Source organism: Micropterus salmoides, unplaced genomic scaffold, assembly GCF_014851395.1.
Source record: "Micropterus salmoides isolate LMB-PRFRI ecotype aquatic unplaced genomic scaffold, ASM1485139v1 Ms_hic_scaffold_12, whole genome shotgun sequence".
In the NCBI taxonomy this organism is placed as follows: domain Eukaryota; kingdom Metazoa; phylum Chordata; class Actinopteri; order Centrarchiformes; family Centrarchidae; genus Micropterus; species Micropterus salmoides.
This window is the reverse complement of record NW_024040263.1, coordinates 4,618,425-4,635,090: the sequence shown is the minus strand read 5'-3', so window position 1 is coordinate 4,635,090 and position 16,666 is coordinate 4,618,425. Positions and strand designations below refer to the sequence as shown.

General features: G+C 42.9%; 1 protein-coding gene and 1 long non-coding RNA gene across 3 annotated transcripts in view; one reads left to right on the top strand and one right to left on the bottom strand.

Annotated features, from left to right (window-relative positions):
* The window catches only part of LOC119898741 (protein sidekick-1-like), a 240,671-nt gene that overhangs the window by 73,463 nt on the left and 150,542 nt on the right, over positions 1 to 16,666 (top strand). For both annotated transcript variants that reach the window (XM_038712948.1, XM_038712947.1), the window contains exons 2-4: positions 12,054 to 12,210; positions 14,557 to 14,663; positions 16,274 to 16,421. In XM_038712948.1, the coding sequence (XP_038568876.1) occupies positions 12,054 to 12,210; positions 14,557 to 14,663; positions 16,274 to 16,421 (412 nt within the window). The remainder of the gene's footprint in view (positions 1 to 12,053; positions 12,211 to 14,556; positions 14,664 to 16,273; positions 16,422 to 16,666) is intronic.
* LOC119898750 lies at positions 13,387 to 16,291 on the bottom strand. The gene is made up of 2 exons (XR_005443629.1): positions 16,229 to 16,291; positions 13,387 to 14,661 (listed from the first exon to the last, which is right to left on the bottom strand). It is a non-coding gene; the product is annotated as an uncharacterized LOC119898750 (long non-coding RNA).

Sequence of the window (16,666 nt, the reverse complement as noted above, 5' to 3'; positions counted from 1 at the left end):
CCCCCCTCTCTCTCCCTACTGGCAGCCAATAGTGGAGCTGATGGCGTAAAGGCCATTTTCTGTGAATCAGAGCGTTGTTGTGTCTTTCCCATTAGCTATTCATGAGCTCTCCTGGCTCAGGTTTGTATACCTGGATTGGTGCGGGGTGCGTTCAGGAGATGCAGTGGCTGACTGAATGTGGATTAACGAGAGTGTCACGTTTAATACAGGCATGTAATGTTACCAGGAGAGAGAGAGAGAGAGTGAGAGAGAGAGAGCGAGAGAGATGGACTACCTGTTTATTTCATCAACGGACTAAAGGAAAAGCTAGTCTTCACCTGCACCGATTTGTTTTGCACGGCTGAAAAAGAAGATAGATTAGTCATGTCTGCAGATGTGTGCTAGTGTTAAACATTTTCGAGCAAGTACTGTGTGCACTTGTTGACGTTTTTGCACCTGTGCTGTGAATATACAGTATTTCTCCGCACTCCCCCTTTGTCATCATAACCATAAAGGCAGATATAAATAATAAAAGGAAAGACATCAAGAGGGATGGAGAGATTGAAATGAAGGAATGAAAGAATAAAAGTGCTGACTGCGTGGGGGTGGGGTGATGGAACGCTTCATCATCGGCCGCAATGCTAAATGACAGCATGAGGGGAGAATGAGACAGGAGAGGCACTGGGTGAAGATGGCGGGGCAGCCTGCTTTGGTGCAGAAGGGAAAAGAGAAGAGGGAGGGTTAGAGCTCGATGAGGAGGAGGAATCGAAGAGGACTGAGAGGGCATTCAATGAAGTGAGAGGGAAAAAGAGTGAGTGAAATGAGAGGTGGTGTATATACTCTCCTGAAATCACTTGTCCTTTCTGTCTGAAGTTCTACTGAACTGGACTATAAAGGACAAGGAATACAGACTGCTGGCTCGGTCTGTGTATGTCCTTTTTTCTATAGGATATCAGTAGCATGTTTTAAGGCCACGTATATTGACTGCAAGATACCGGCATTTGCTGCTTTGCTCTTTCTGCACGCACACACACATGCATAAATATGTGCACACAGTCACAGATACGCACACGTCTCCCCACATTGACTTACAAATTGCAAGAAGACTCAGGGAGATGAAACTCTGAACTTTGAATTCCTGACTGGCTTTGAAGTTTTCAAACATGTCTCTCTTTCACCCTCTCTTGTCCCTCACCTATAATACGTGTGCTTGAGAGAGGGGGGTTCTTTAAACTCTCTGCTCCCAACTACTGCTTTCTCTCTCTCATGACCATTTACCATCCTCTGTGTGTTTCTGTGTACGTATTTATCTGAGGCACCTCTATATGTGTATATAGATACACTGTCGGGGCTTTGTGAGAGGATACGTCAGACATGTTTGTCTTTCCGTGGTCATGCTGCTTTAAAAAAAAGATGTTTTACACAGACGCTTGTGAAATCATTTGTATTGTAATCTATTCAGACGGCAGAAGAAGCATATTAATGTACTTCCTTTCTCTTAGCAAATCTGTTCTAGCCGTTTGGATGTAATTTCTAAATAGCATGGAATTATTATCCCTTTATCCAATTTAACAAGAGTTGGAAATAATAAAACAATGAAACAACTCATTCTGTAATCATATTTGTCCTGTCCTATTTTAGTCCAGTGATTCTCTAACTCATACAGTATACGTACACAGATCCACAGTGTGTTTCTGTATCTACCCTGACATGAAGTCAGGTTATGCAGAGTTTGAATGAGTTGTCCTGTCTCTTTGCATTATGTGCCGATGACTGTTTTCTTGTATGTCTGTGTGTGGACACTTTTGAAATGTTGTTGTTTTTTTTTTCTCTTGAGCCCAGGCCAAAAATCTGTTCAGTTACCCCTCAAAGTTCATATTTCCCCCAGGAATTTACGCATGCAGCAGGTTTGTGTGGCTGAGTCTGATAGTGAACTTTAGTGCAATGGCCTGCATTTTTATACCAAATACCAGTGGAAAACAGCATGTAGTTGGAAGCATGTGGAATGCAGCCTGCTGTTAAAAGAGGTTTTGCCATGCATCATCCTAACTTGATGGGAAACAAAACTAAGAAAAAGTAATGACTGGATCGCCCACCACCATGCTTGTTAAACTGGGACAACTACTGCTATTAATGACTTTTTTCATAAATATGAGAAAAGTATACCTGCAAACAAGCGCAACTCAAGTTTTTTTCAAACAGTATTTGTGACAGCAAGATAATTAAAGATATTTTGAACAGCCATCTCTTCAAACCACCCTCGCAAGCGTCTCTTAAATTTTCGCCCAAAATAAATCTAAAAATATCCACTCCATCAGCTCACTGACACGCTGAGAAATGGAAAAACTAAACAATGAGTTATTCGGCAAACAACGAGCACATATGCCTCAAACACTTCTCTGTCTGTGCATCCTTAGTCATTATCTGTTGAGTTGTTTGCTATTACTGGAAACATCCGTGCAGGAATAGGTATGTCTCTGACCTATGTGCGTCTATATTTGTGCGTAAGCTCGCTTATATGTGTATAAAAGAGGAAGTAAGTAAACAGTAAGAAAAGAAAGTCATATTATTTCTTGGCAAGGACATTTGTCAGTGTTATTGAATTAATTTGAGTCTGTAAGAAGAACGTTTACAGAGACGGAGTCTGCCCTTCAAATAGTGTGTCACCGAGCTGCCCTTGTCTAAGGAGGCAGGGAGGGAGGGAAGTGGGGAGAATGAAGGGAGACGAGGAAGACATGGTGTGTGTTGCAGTTTGTGGCAGATGTTGTCACTGTGGAAAGGAGGAAGTAAAGGAAGTAAACATCCACATTGCACACACATACTTGCATTCACAGAGCATATGGACTCATGCACAGTCAGGCATAACCACAGAACGCACACACACACACACACACACACACACACACACACACACACCCTGAAATGCCTCCCACTTACCTGACAACAACAAATTAGTTAAAATGTGTGAAGAAAAGGGCAGAGGGACAAAGACAGTGGATGAGTTAGCGAGAGAAGCAGGTTGGAGAATGAAACTTAAAGCTATTAAGTTTTTTGCGCCCACACAGGTAGCAGGTAAATGGCAATGCCAGAGGACATAACATGCACTCCTTTTGAATAGAGAGCCATGCTTCAGTCCCGCTCAGAATCAATGCTACAGGGTAGCGATGAAAAGAGGATGGAGGTGAACGCAGGGCGAGGATGGTGGAGGCAGATGAAGGCAGATTTGATAAAAGATTGGAAAGGAAGATAAAACAGCGAGGACTGTGGGACAAAGTCAGAGTGCATGGTGAGGATGGACACCAGAGACGTGCTCCTGGTTCTTGCTTGAATTTGTTTTGGCTCTAGTATAAGTGAGCACAGCATAAATTACTCATCACCAGGACTGACGTCAGTGTTTCCCTGCGGGGTTGATTCCACACTCCTCAGATATATTTCCTTTGTGGGGAGACGTCAGACATTGAGAAGCGAAAAAGTTGCCTTTTTCAGGTGTAAAGCTATACTTTGTTGTTTCCCTGCACTGCGGAGTGCTGGGAAAAAGTTCGAAATTAGACATTAGTCATGTCTATGTAGAATGATCTCGTTCATCCTGGTAGTCTATTTTAATCTCTTTTATCCACTCGATTTCTTTTGCATCTAAGCGGCTGCGGGTCACTCACATCGTGATGTCACATGAGAGAGTCAGTACAATCACATGAATTAGGAACAGGTGTGAAACCGCCTGGTAGTTAGGGTGCATTGTAAGTAGCCGATAGCCTAAAATATTTAGACCACCTGTTCAAAATGCCCCAAAGGTGAGACACCTTCTGAATATGATGTCTCTTCCTCAGGTGATGTTAACTTAACCACTAACATGTGACCTCAGTGACTGTCATGTGACATCTTGGTGTGAATGACTTAACAGAGGTTTAGACGAGGCACGCATTTTAAATTCTTAGGTTTGATAGAAGTCTAATTCGTATTTTAATTATTAGGGCAGCATTATAATGTGGATGAAGCTATAATCCCCCTTTTGTACTTGTTAGTCTGTCGTAAATATAATTTTTAGATCATTTTTTGAGCAGAGGGATGGACACTGACTGAGCCCCAGGATCTCCGAACTACTGCTAGAATGAAAAAGTGATGCTGCTGTTTAGGATGCTTTCCGTTCCATCCATCCAACTTTCCTGCTCCCTCTGCGTTTCCCTTCCCTCACCCTTATTTCTCACCTGCACTCCTTTCCTCAGATGACCTTCTCCCTCTCCCACATCCTCCTCCCGCTCCCTCTCCTCTTTACCTCTGTCTGGTCTGCTGGGCAGTTACAGTGATATCCCGGGTGCTGCGGTTTTGATCTCCGCCTTCAATAATGAATGAAAGAGTATGATTCGTCAATCACTTCAAAAACACGTAGCCCACAGTGCCCAAGGTCGGGACAGTGGCAGCTGTCAAGAGGGGATGATGGCTAGCACAGACAGGTGTGTGGAGGGTTCCTGAGCACATGCAGCACACGTACACACAAAAGGGAGCACCTGCGTTTTGGTAAAGGACAGTCAGACAAACATTCTGCAAAGCAGGGAAGGGAAAGAAAATGAGCTCCCTTAAAATCTGAGATCCTCAACTGAACACTGTGAGGAAAGAAGAGAGATGTGGATAATAAAACAGAAAAGTGGCAGAAAGTATGAGAGCCAGAGAAGAGAAGGGCTGACAGAATGAGGAGGAGGGAGGGAGATTAAGTGATACCAAAGTTTACTTTCTCCAAGGACCATGTAGAGTAGAAGACCACATATTACTTCCCCAGTCTGTTTCTCATTCAGTATGTATAGGTTTGTGTTTGAGTACATGTGTGATGAGTGTGTGGAGTGTGATGGAGCCTGGAGCCATGTTGTCAGACTATCACTATGTCTGAATGCAGTCGTGTTTGTGAAATCTCTCGGCATCAGTGTGGATCTGGGTCGTGTGTGTGTGTGTGTGTGTGTGTGTGTGTGTGTCAAGCCCAGTGGCTGTGATGTGAAGGTGGTGTAGTGATCGTGTACGACAGGTTCAGGAACAAACTGGTATTGCCTCCACCCACTGTTCCATGGTGTTACAAGAGGCACGCACGCTCTTATTTTCTGTTGTCCTTTTTCAGATCTGTCCATGGACCCAAGGCTGACTGATTGATTATGTGTGTGCGTGTGTAAATACAAGTTTGTTTTCTATCTGCAGAAAGACGCCTGTTTTTAATGAGGGGACGTAAAATACTCAGGAAGAGGCAGAGGGAGGGGGGAGTCTGGGGGATAAAAGGAACATGCAGACAGTAAAACAGAGGAATAATTATTGTCTTGTGTGTGTCATTCAAAAGTATCGAGGTGTTTTCACTGTCACTTGTGTACACAACTTTCTTCAGAGAGAGAGGAGGCTGCCGTCTCAGCGGGAGGTATTTATTTCACTCCCTCCCTACTCTCCCATTCACCTCCTCTCTCCTCCTGTCCGCCTGTCTGCTCATCAGGAGATAGGAGCTGACAGTTGTTTGTGTGTGCGTGTTTCAGTGTGCGTGTGTGTCCTACCAGATGTGCCCTGCAGTGTGGCCCACCTCTTAAATGTCACTGATCACAGTCTCTTCCACCTGATTACCCCAATCCCCCTACCCTCCGCTATCTCCCTCCGCCACCACCCATATCACCCCTCCATCTCCTGTTCCTCTGCCGCAGCCCTTCTGCCCCATTTATTACCCCCTTTACGTCCCCCAGCAAGAGACCTGCACTCCCCTGACCCCATGCATCCACGACATAACTCCCTAAGACATGCAAGGTTGAGAGAGTACACACAGGCTCTTACTTGCGATGACATGATGCGCTGTTTTGCTGTAACAACGTAGGTTATTACACATAAAAGTCTTGTTCAGTTAAAGTACCACACAATAAAAATTGACATTTCAACTACATGTCTAGTGCACACACAGACATATACACATACACACAGTTACAATGACATTATTAAATGCCAGAGAAAGCAATAATTTGACATTTTAAAACGACTGCTTATTCACAGTTTTTGGTTAACATCTTGCTAATACTAACCAAAGAGAATGTCACACTGGCCAGTCGCTAAATGAGCACAGACCAAATTGGTCATTGGCCATATTCAGTATAATTAAATATGAATTCATTGCGCACATTTCCTTTCACCTGCTCCTGCAGATGCAATAAACACAACAGTGTTAACGTGAATCCAGACTGAAAAAGCTGTGATTTGGGCTCAACCTGTTTTCTGAATGTGTTTCTCCTTGACAACCCTTTGTTGTAGAGGTTGATTAAGAATCTACTCTGACTCTCAGTGCCTTTATACTATTCCTGTCTTTCACACAAAGAGGCGAACAAACTCACAATACAGTTTAAAGTCAAGTGAGTTGACTTTAAACTATTTAAACTATTTTCAAGCTTAGACTGTTCGTCTCAGCTCGTATGTCCTTGTGTGCGTTTGAGTGTGTGTGCATGTGTGATGGTGTAGGCAACATGTCTGACATCTGCCAATCAGCGCGTCAGGATCAGTCAGTCATCTGTCACCTCCTACACAGACAGCTGTCAGTCAAGGCCCATGGAAACCATGATTGGAGCAGGCAAGGAAGGAACTTTGGCGGAGGGAGCTATGATTGGCTGTCTGAGCAGGAAGAGAGGTTAGGGGCGTGTTTTGCGGTCTTTAGTGACAGGTGCTTTGTTCTTGTGCGGAGTCTGACATTCAGTAGTCAATTAAAGCAGCAGCCAACTTGAAAAGCCACGAGTTAAACTGCTGATCAAAGTTCTACACTCACATCCTGTTTGCCACACCTACCATTCTGCTCCATCTAACAACGGCTGAAACAACAGAAAAGCCTGCACAAAATATTTCCTCTGTCTTCTGTCCAGGAGCAGTTCAGTTCCCCATGGACCCACTATCTTACAGTACAGCTGAGGCCTGTAGAGCTGCAGCCTAGTGGGTTAGCGTCAGAGCCGCTTTGATTTTTATCACCATCAAAGGTAGCAGGACAGCTCTGTAAGAACCAATCAAACCAAGATAGACTGGTTTCTTTCCAGTCTGGACCCGCTTCTGTTGCCATTCAGGAGAGAAAATCATACAGTGTGTGGTGTTTAATGAGTGTTATCGTTTGCCATTTGATCCAGTTGCTGCCCGTCCTTTCCACTGAGGTTATTTTAAACATGTTTGACTTTTACGACTGGAATCGGTACTGTCAACATTACTTACCAGGGGAAATTATGTAAAAAAAGAAAAACAGTGCAGTGTACCATGAGAGAGAATTATAGTATAATTCACTTCATCAGCTTTCAGGTCAGAGTCACAGCTCACCTGAAATTCACCTCACTCTTGTGAAGTTCACTCACCTACAGCTCTCTCTGCAGAGTTAGAGTTTTTTTGCCCCCGTCAAGCCCCCATTTGATCAAAATTTTGCACTTCCCTTAGTTTTTTTGTTGTATCTGTGCAAATTTCAGCATAAATTAGCAAGACAATGTACTGGATAAATCTGTTTTTGATCCAGGAACAAATGAAAATGCGTGTTTCCATTTGAAATCGGGTTTACCTCATGACATGACTAAAGTCAAGTAATTTTTTTTTGTGGCCCATCATCACAAATTTGCCTCGGGTGGCTTTACACTCTGTACAGCATACGACGCCCTCTGTCCATAGACCCTCAATTTGAACAAGGAAAAACTTCCTAAAAACTAGCTAGCTGTCATTCAGTGTGTTGATGCTTGTATGTACTCAGTAGTGCAAAATGTGCTCCTTTCTGACTGTCAAGACTAAAAAAATCTGTGTATTTTAAGATAGTTGGAGTGTTTAGTCTTTTTAGGTTGCAGGAGTCTTAATGTCTCACAGCTTTATACAGTAAGTATTCATCAATAGAATCTGTGACCATTTTAATCTGTTTTTGGTGCAAAATTCAGATACATTTCATAGTTTTCACCTGACTTGTCTGATCTCTTTGATGTGGGAAATAAAATCTAATTTCGCAGCCCATCCACTTTCTATTGTTCAATTAATTAGCCTTTTTCTGACTAGTAGCAACACGCCAAAAACTCATAATTCTTCCTCTCGCCTCACACACTGTCAGTCCAATTAAGTGTTTTTAAATGCCTGTTGAAACAAGCGCTGGCAGACTTATTAGATTAAAACTGAATAGAACTCATTTACACCCTATAATCAAATAGACTGCTTTTACCATAAAAAAAAACTGCTTAGCTATGCAACTTTTACCAGCTTATTCAGAGAAAAATTACTTAATCAAAGGAAATTACATAATGAAAGAGTCTGATATAGTTATTTTCTCCCCTTCAACCTCATGCGTCAAAAAGGCATGGTGAAGCTTGAGTGTGTGTGTGTGTGTGTGTGTGTGTGTGTTTGTGTGTGTGAGAGAGAGCGAGAGAAAGAGAGAGAGTGGCACGCTATCAGTGAATCAGTATTCATAGACTATAGCCAGTTCTGCCAGCCCTGTCTCACAGTAGGGGTTCAACTCTATGAAGATAAAGTGATTTTTCTGGAGTGAGTGACCCTAATTCTGACCTGACACACACATACACACCCACACTGTATATATACACATCACCACACACACACACACACACACACACACACACACACACACACACACACACACACACACACACACACACATATCCAATTATTAAGCAGGCACTGCTAGAGAAAGATCCACAGCTCAACTTTACTTTTACTCTCTTTCACTCTTATGTCTGTCTTCTAAATGCATTTACCCCACAAGGTTTCCTCTGCATATCTGAATGCAAACTGGACTGCCAAATGATTTTTTTTTTTTACCAACCTCAGTTCTGCCAAATGGGGCAAACTTCCAACATAAATAATATCCACATCTTTACACGTGCCGTTGCCAGTTAGGCAGAACCTGGACCTCATGTCGAGCCAGAGAAAATCTCACATCTCACCACAGCTACACACTGCTGTAGTAACATTTAGGATTCATTTTGGGATGTTTAATGCAGCAGAATGTAAGAATAATGATCGTTGCTGGCCAATTTGTAGGAAGGACAAGTCTTCTAGGACTTTATTTCCATCACACATACATTCACTGTAAAAGTGCAGGGAGACGGAGAGGAGGGGAGAGAGGGCGGGATCCTAGTGGACTATCAGCCCTGGAGCAGCGACCCTGCTCCTCTTCTCCTCCTGTCCTTTCATCCTCCTCTCCTCCCTCTCCCCTCTATCACAGCGCTCATCTCCTCGGCAAATTGAATTCTTCCAGAATCAGCCTAAGCAGCTTCATGCGATTGGCCTCAGGAGTGGATACACGCGCATGGTGCGTCGGGTGAAAAAGTGTGTTTGCGTGCACGTCTGTCTCTTGGCTCTCCTGTCACATTTGGAGGCCAATCTCTCTGTTGGGCAACATTCCTCCCGAAGAGACAAAAAGCAAAGACCTTGAGCTGCCACACACTTTGACAGAGATGGACCGAGGGGCAACAAGAAGGAGGGAAGAAAAAAGAGAGGGGAGATGGTCTTGACAGACAGACAGGTGGTTGGATAGTACAGCATGTGCGGAAAGAAAGACAGGTTAGGAAAAGGGGAAGACTTAGAGGGAGAGAGACGGACATGTTGACATTGACTGATAGAGAGACAGACAGCAGAGAAGACAGAGAGACAGACGACATCAGTAAGTGAAAGATGCTGTTAGCTGACCTTGTTCCTCTCAGATGTGGAATTCTCTATCTCTATCTGTAGTTCCTAATGGACTCCCTTTAAAGGAGACGAAGGGATTAAAAGCTATGAGGGATGGAGTGGGAGGACGGCCGTAACTTGCAGCTGTACAACGTATGAAGTATGAAGGAAGTGGTAGATAAGTGGAAATGATGGAGGCAGATACAGAACGTCTACGTCTCTCTATTTGTAGCGTGTGTTCATGCTCCAGCCTTTCTAATTGAGAGTCATATTTGGTAAGGCTGCTGCTCTGCTTTCTCCCTCTTTCTCTCTCGCTCACACTCACACACACATACAGGCAGGCAGCGGTGAGTTATAGTGCTGGTCAGCAGTACGACATTGGAGTCTGCATTGCCAGCCACCGTCTGTAAAAGCGGAATATTCCTAATAAATCCTTACGCTCACATGCACACATACACACCGTTTCTTTCTCTCTCTCTCTCTCTCTCTCTCTCTCTCTCTCTCTCTCTCTCTCTGTCTCTCTCTCTCGCACACGCACACGCACACACTCACACACACACACACCAATAAATCTATCTTAGATGGAACACTTCCCTCTTGTGCACGGAGCAGGCAGCTATCAATCTAAAAGAGAGAGGGAGAGGGTGAAACAGTGGAAAGTAGAGAAAGAGAAGGGGGGAAAATGGTGGCCCTGAGACATCCATGGGGAATAAGGAATAAGGAAGGGAACAGGCGATGGAGACAAAGTGAGAGTGCTAGAGAAAAGAGAGAACTGAGAAAGTTGAAACGCAGGGAGGAGAGAAGATTGAATTGACAGGAAAAGGTGAGAGAGAAAGAGAGAATGTAAAACTCTGGCTTAGAGTTATGAACCTGTCCATACATACTGTAGCAAGCATATGAGCCTGCTCCCTCATACCCAGTTTGTGTGTGTATGTGTGTAAATGGTTGATGAGTTGAATAAATCTCATTGTCCAGAAACCCCCATCCCCTATGCCCACTCTACACCCCACACCCAGAGTTTTGTTTAGTGGGTCCAGGCCTAAAGAGATGCTGACAGGTCCTGCCACTAGTTTCTGTGGACAGACTCTTTAGCCTTGATGCCTTTAAGCTGTGTGCTGGTGAGCCAGGTCTGAACACCTGAGCCAAGAGTTAAAGACTGGACGGCATTGTTTAGACAGCAGCTGTGGCTGAGCCACTCAAGCACATGTACCTTGCAAGGCAGGGCGAGTGATTTCAACAGCCTTATCATAAGACGCAGTATTGGTACTGTGAGTCACTGTGCAGTCCAATATTGTACTAGTCTCATGTACTTGTTCAGCCTCTGTGCTTGGATGCTTGACAGTCTAGCAGTACACTACAAGTGATATTTCACCATGTTGTGAGATAGGAAAACAACAAACGAGAGGTAGAGGTGAAAAACTGCTGTCAATTACAATAAAAGGATGCGTATCAGCTGGGTGGGCTCGTTGGCCCACTTAAGGTTCAACATGACAAAAGCTTAAGCAATTCCACATCACATCACATGTGACAAATAGGATGTCCAAACTTGTTATACTAGAGGAAGTGTTTGACCTTTGTCTTCATGAACATAGCGTGCAATATACTCTGCCATTTGATGCAATTCAACTCATCTCAGCAACACAGCAGATGCTCTGTGCAGACAGGAGAAGTGGTCAACTTACTGTTTGTCGTTCCAGGGAGTAAATGTGATAGAATTGCTGCTTCACTGGAACGTTCATGCGCATCAGTGCCGAGTAATAGACATGGCATCACGGTGATCCATGACGCAATCCACATGCCGCTGGTGTGTGGGCTCAAATAGAAAACAATAGTGTTTAATGTTTTGACATGCATCATATGCCATAGTTGTAATTAAAAAGTGATAATATGTTTAACATCAGACTGCTGCTCATATTAACGCCAGAATACCTATTTAATATAAAATCCATATCATTATCTTTGTCGAAAATACTTTACATGCAAGTATGTATCTGTATTATGTTTTATTACCACATCCTCTTTCAGGTACTCTTAACTAATGATGGTATAAATGAGAGAGTTTTGGCTGCAGGAAAGAAGTACTTGTAAATCAATACAGTAGCAGATGCAGTAACATTTCTTTTTATTGTTGGTTTGATGCCAGGGGTCTTTTTTAAGTCTGAAATTATTTTTTATATCTGCGTTGACATTTGCTAAATGGCACCTGCCAACATTATTATACGTTGAAACTATATACAATAAAATCAAGCTACATTGGTCTGTCTGTGTTTTGTTCCTCCCAGTCCTTTGTGCAAAGCACATGAATGGAATTTTATTTTTTTATATTTTTTTGCAGTGGATGAATGCAGATGAAACTTGTCCTGTTGTCCAAGGATGAATAACTCTGACTTTTTCAAATAACAAAAATAACATGTTTTCCTGTCTATCTGTCTGTCTGTCAGAGGTGGCTCCCTACCTGCGAGCTGGTGGACTGGGGCAGCAGGCGGTGTTGGAGGGAAACAGACTGGTGCTGACCTGCCTGGCTGGAGGCAGCTGGCCTCTGCAGTACCGCTGGACTCTCAACAACAGTAACATCACTGACTGGACACCACAGTACAGGTCAGTTATTGCCGACTGGCTGGTTATGTGTCTGACTTTGTCATGGCTCTCTGTTGTCTCTACGTGCTAGTCTGCCTGTTTGTATATCTTCCATCCTTCCTTCAGAGAATCTTCTGTGTTCAGTCATGCCTGTAGCATGGGAAAACAACTGCTTTAATTGATGGTGTGTGTTTGGGGAAGGTCAGAACATTTAGACAATGGAGCCAAAGTGAGATAAATAATTACATTACCACCATACATATGTAAATAGTCTGGGAAAGATGAAAAAAAAAACAATCAATATGTCTGAGCTTCTTTCTCTGCTTTTCTCTCTGTCCCTCTCCTCTTCCTTTCTTGTGCCCCTCTCCCTTTGTCCCTGTGTGTGTTGGTTGGTAAGAGCTAAGCAATCCCTCTTGGCAAAACTGCAGCTGTGAAACAAAATTGTTTTTCACATCATTCAGAAATAGAGGGAATCTTGGGAATGCATACACACTGAGAGAGGGAGAGGTTGAGCCAGCATTTTGTAGGCAGTCTCTGTTCGAGCCAGGAGGTGTTGTGTTGCTCTGGACTGCTCTCAGCGTTCTGGCTACTTTAGTTTGGTGAGGCCAGGGCTATGCTGAATTGGCAGTGTGCAGTGAGTATGAGAGTGTGTGTGAGTGTGTGTGTGACCATCTGGAATTGAAGGCCTTTTTCTTCACTGTTAGTTTAATGAAGGCAGGTAGAGCAGGTCGTCCACTAATCAAAAGGGCTGGCGGTTCGATTCCCGACTCCTCCTACTTCTGTTGAAGTGTCCATGAGCAAGACACTAAATCTAATAGGTCGTGATGGTTGGGCTGGTGCCTTGCATGGTAGCTTGTGTGTGTGTGTGTGTGTGTGTGTGTGTGTGTGTGTGTGTGTGAATGGGTGAATGTTAGACACACTGTAAAGAAATCTGGATAAAAGAGCTATAGAAATGCAGTCCATTCCATTTTCACATATTCAGAATAAGTCTGGCAAGTTAGACTAACAAAAATAGAGAAAAGTAGCATTTGCTTTGTATTTAGAAACACTGTCGACAGGGCTACTGTATTGTCCTCAAAACAAAAATCACGCCTTTTCTAGCCAACACTTGTGTTCATTAAATTCTGGCTAATTGTGCTGGTACAAATGTAGAAATCTGCTCCACCTGCTTCCTTATTCAGCACAAACACATGTCAGTGAGAATTAAGAGAATGCCTTTTATTTCTCGAGAACTAGACAATGACTCATGGGACACTTAAACCATATTTAGACATTCCCATTATATAACATGTAAAGTGCTACTAGGTTTAATGTGAAATGATGTGTTCTTCTGTATTCACACATCCCAACATCACACATTGTAGAAATAGATCTAGTCCTTTCCGTGTTCAGTTTGGTGCCACAGGGCTCGCTGAAGCAGTCTTACTATAAACCATGATTGAAACTGTTCTTATCTTGAATCACACGGGGAATTTGACTTCACATGCTGGGCTGAGACTGTGTCAGAGACATTTTCTGTGAAATGATTGTATTGATTGAGACCTTTCAACATTGAACTTTGAGTTTAGTCAGAAAAGTAAAGGAAAACTTGGGGTGGGATTTCAGTGACAGCCCCACCGCACACGCCTATTAGAAAACGTAATGGAACACACACACACATACACAGATGCATAGTTAGGACGTGTCCCAATATCAAAATCTGTTTCAGGATGAGAGCTGCTGTGTAATGTGTCATTCCTGATTCAAATGGAATTGCGTATGTGAGTCTTTGATGTCCAAGTGTGCGGGGGGGTTTTGTGTGTGTTGGCAGCATACACTAACAGCCTGGGAGTTAAATACTTGGCTGTCCTGGTATTCATAATGAGCCCCAAAGCGATGTCCAGTTTTACTGTGTCTGTCTGGTTTGTGTGTAATACGTGTGTGTGTGTGTTGTCTGTGCATGTGTGTATATGCATTTGTCCACCAACCTAGATCCTATGCCAAGCTTCCCATTAGTGAAGCACAGTCCATTAAAACCCCATTAACAACCCCTCTCAGAAAGAAAAAAAAAATGATACACACAGTCAAAAACATTCTCATACAGAGCACACACATACCGCACATATGCACCACTCCACCTACCCTTCTGTTATTGGGGAACTTTGACAACCTTAGGCCCAATCCATTCTCAGATCAAGGTCATTAAAAGAGAATTACAGAGTGCATACATATGGACAAACAGACCTCCAACTTCTTTCCCGTCTGTCTCGTTGGTCTCCGAACATCACCCCCAACACTGCCTTTCTCCTTTTAACAGTGTTTATTTACAGATCTGAGATAAAAACACAGCCTCATCACCGTGCTCTCATTTTGTCTGTCCATCTTTAGGTTGACTGTCTCGTCTCTGAAGAGGACTGACACTGGCCAGTATCAGTGTACGGCGAGGAACAGGATGGGAGCAGTCATACACCGGAGAACAGAGGTGCAGGTGGCCTGTGAGTACACAAGTGTTCACACCATTATAATTACACCAATACAGGAGTTTTATTAGTGATCAGCAGCAACTTTGTCCACACCAACAAGCTGCCTCAATCTTAAAGTGCAACTGAAATCACAATTAGTCATCCCTTTTTGCAGCCAAAAAAAATGTCAAAGTAAATTTTTTTATTTTTTTATTTTTTTGGTACTGGAAGGAAAATAGAGGTCTTAGCGAAAATGTCAGAAATTCTCCTTTTCTCTCCAAACTAGCAATGTAATTTCAGTTGGACTAATATTGTAACATGTGTTTTTAGCATTTAAACACCAAAATACTGAACCACTAAAGTATGCACAAATAATAAAAAAAACTAATAACTGTCTGAAATTATTGTCCTTTTAATGACCAAGCTAACTTAGTTTGCGAACTGAGTTTTCCCCCTCTTCAATAAATCTCTTTAAAGACAAAAATAGAAAATAGTAAGAAGCTTTGAAAGCTTTAGTGACTGACTACCTATTTCTCCTAGACCAGGGGTATTCAATTAGTTTTCAAAGAGGTCCAGTTAGAGAAAATTTCCTGAAGCAAAGGTCCAGAACATCAAAACGACTAACTTGCGTTATCATTCAGTACTATAACCTATAGTTGTATCAACACATGTTTTTAGTCAACAACGGACTGTCAAATCAAATAATGTTTGTTTCAGTCAGTTTTCACATCAAACTGGAGGGATAATAAATAATAACTATTCAAATAATAAATTCTAAATTTAAGTAAACTAAAGTGCCTAATTTTTAGAAAAAATGTAATAAAAAGTGTAGCTTGAAGTGATGAAGTGTAGTCTTAACCAATTTTATAATAAACACTCAACACATCATAACAAATGAACAGCTGTAATGCCTCCTCTTCTCTTTCATTTCCTACCGCTACCACTTTCCTACTTTCTGTTGTTCAGTGAGAAACGTGAGCTCCAGCTAGCATATTGGAGATCTATGAGATATTCTGGTTTTGAACTGCCCGTGGGAGGAATGTACATGTAAAAATCTGTACAATCTTGATTAAAAGTCATGTGAAATCTCTTTTATCTTTCGTCTCCTCAATTCGGGTGTGTTTCCAAAACGTCTGTGGTGAATCTCGCGGACTCGACTCGCAAGCATCGGTATGCACAGATTTGATTGGCTGAGCAGCGTCACATGAGACGATTGGCGCACATGCGATTGGTCTGAGAGTTTCCTGGTCCTCTAAACCAGTACAGTAAATGCTAGAAAAGCTGCGCGGGTTAAAATAGAAGCGCTCGGTCACGAGGTAGTAAGTCTCAATAATAAATAGGCTGTAGGTCGGCGGTCCGGAGAGGACGGCGGCTGGGTCCGGATCCGGACCGCGGTCCGCCTATTAGTGACCTCTGTCCTAGACGTTCCTGCCTGGCTAGCATGTTATTGGTTAACTAACATAGGTCAACTAGCCCTACGAGTATAGTCACTACATCACCAAGCTTCTAGAAACACGTATTTCCTGAAGACACACTGATGAATTTTGCTGCGCCACTTTCTGGTTTGCGTTAATATTCTTTCTACTGTTATTTCATACATTTGTATCGATACTTTTGCTCTTCAATCCTCTCTCCGCCTACAGTTTTGGGAAACTTCTCCGCTGAGGAGCAAAGGAAGACGGTGACTCAGGGCCGAGCAGCCATCATCAGCCAGCCTCCCCTCGCTTCTTTCCCTCGACCCTTGGTCACATGGTACAAAGATGGACACAAGATAATCCCCAACAATCGAATGTAGGTCTCTCTCTCTCTCTCTCTCCCTCTCTCTCTCTCTCTCTCTCTCTCTCTCTCTCTCTCTCTTTCTAGCACAAATTCAGATTTATATAGTGACTTGTGCACTCTGGAGTGTGTGTGTGATTGTGAAAATACAGCTTGAGATAAGAATTTAATTTTACAGTTCTTATCACCTTCAGTGGTATATTAATTAGTGTGCTCTAGAAGGATAAAGGTTCTTTTTAATCCTTGCACACCAATTGTTA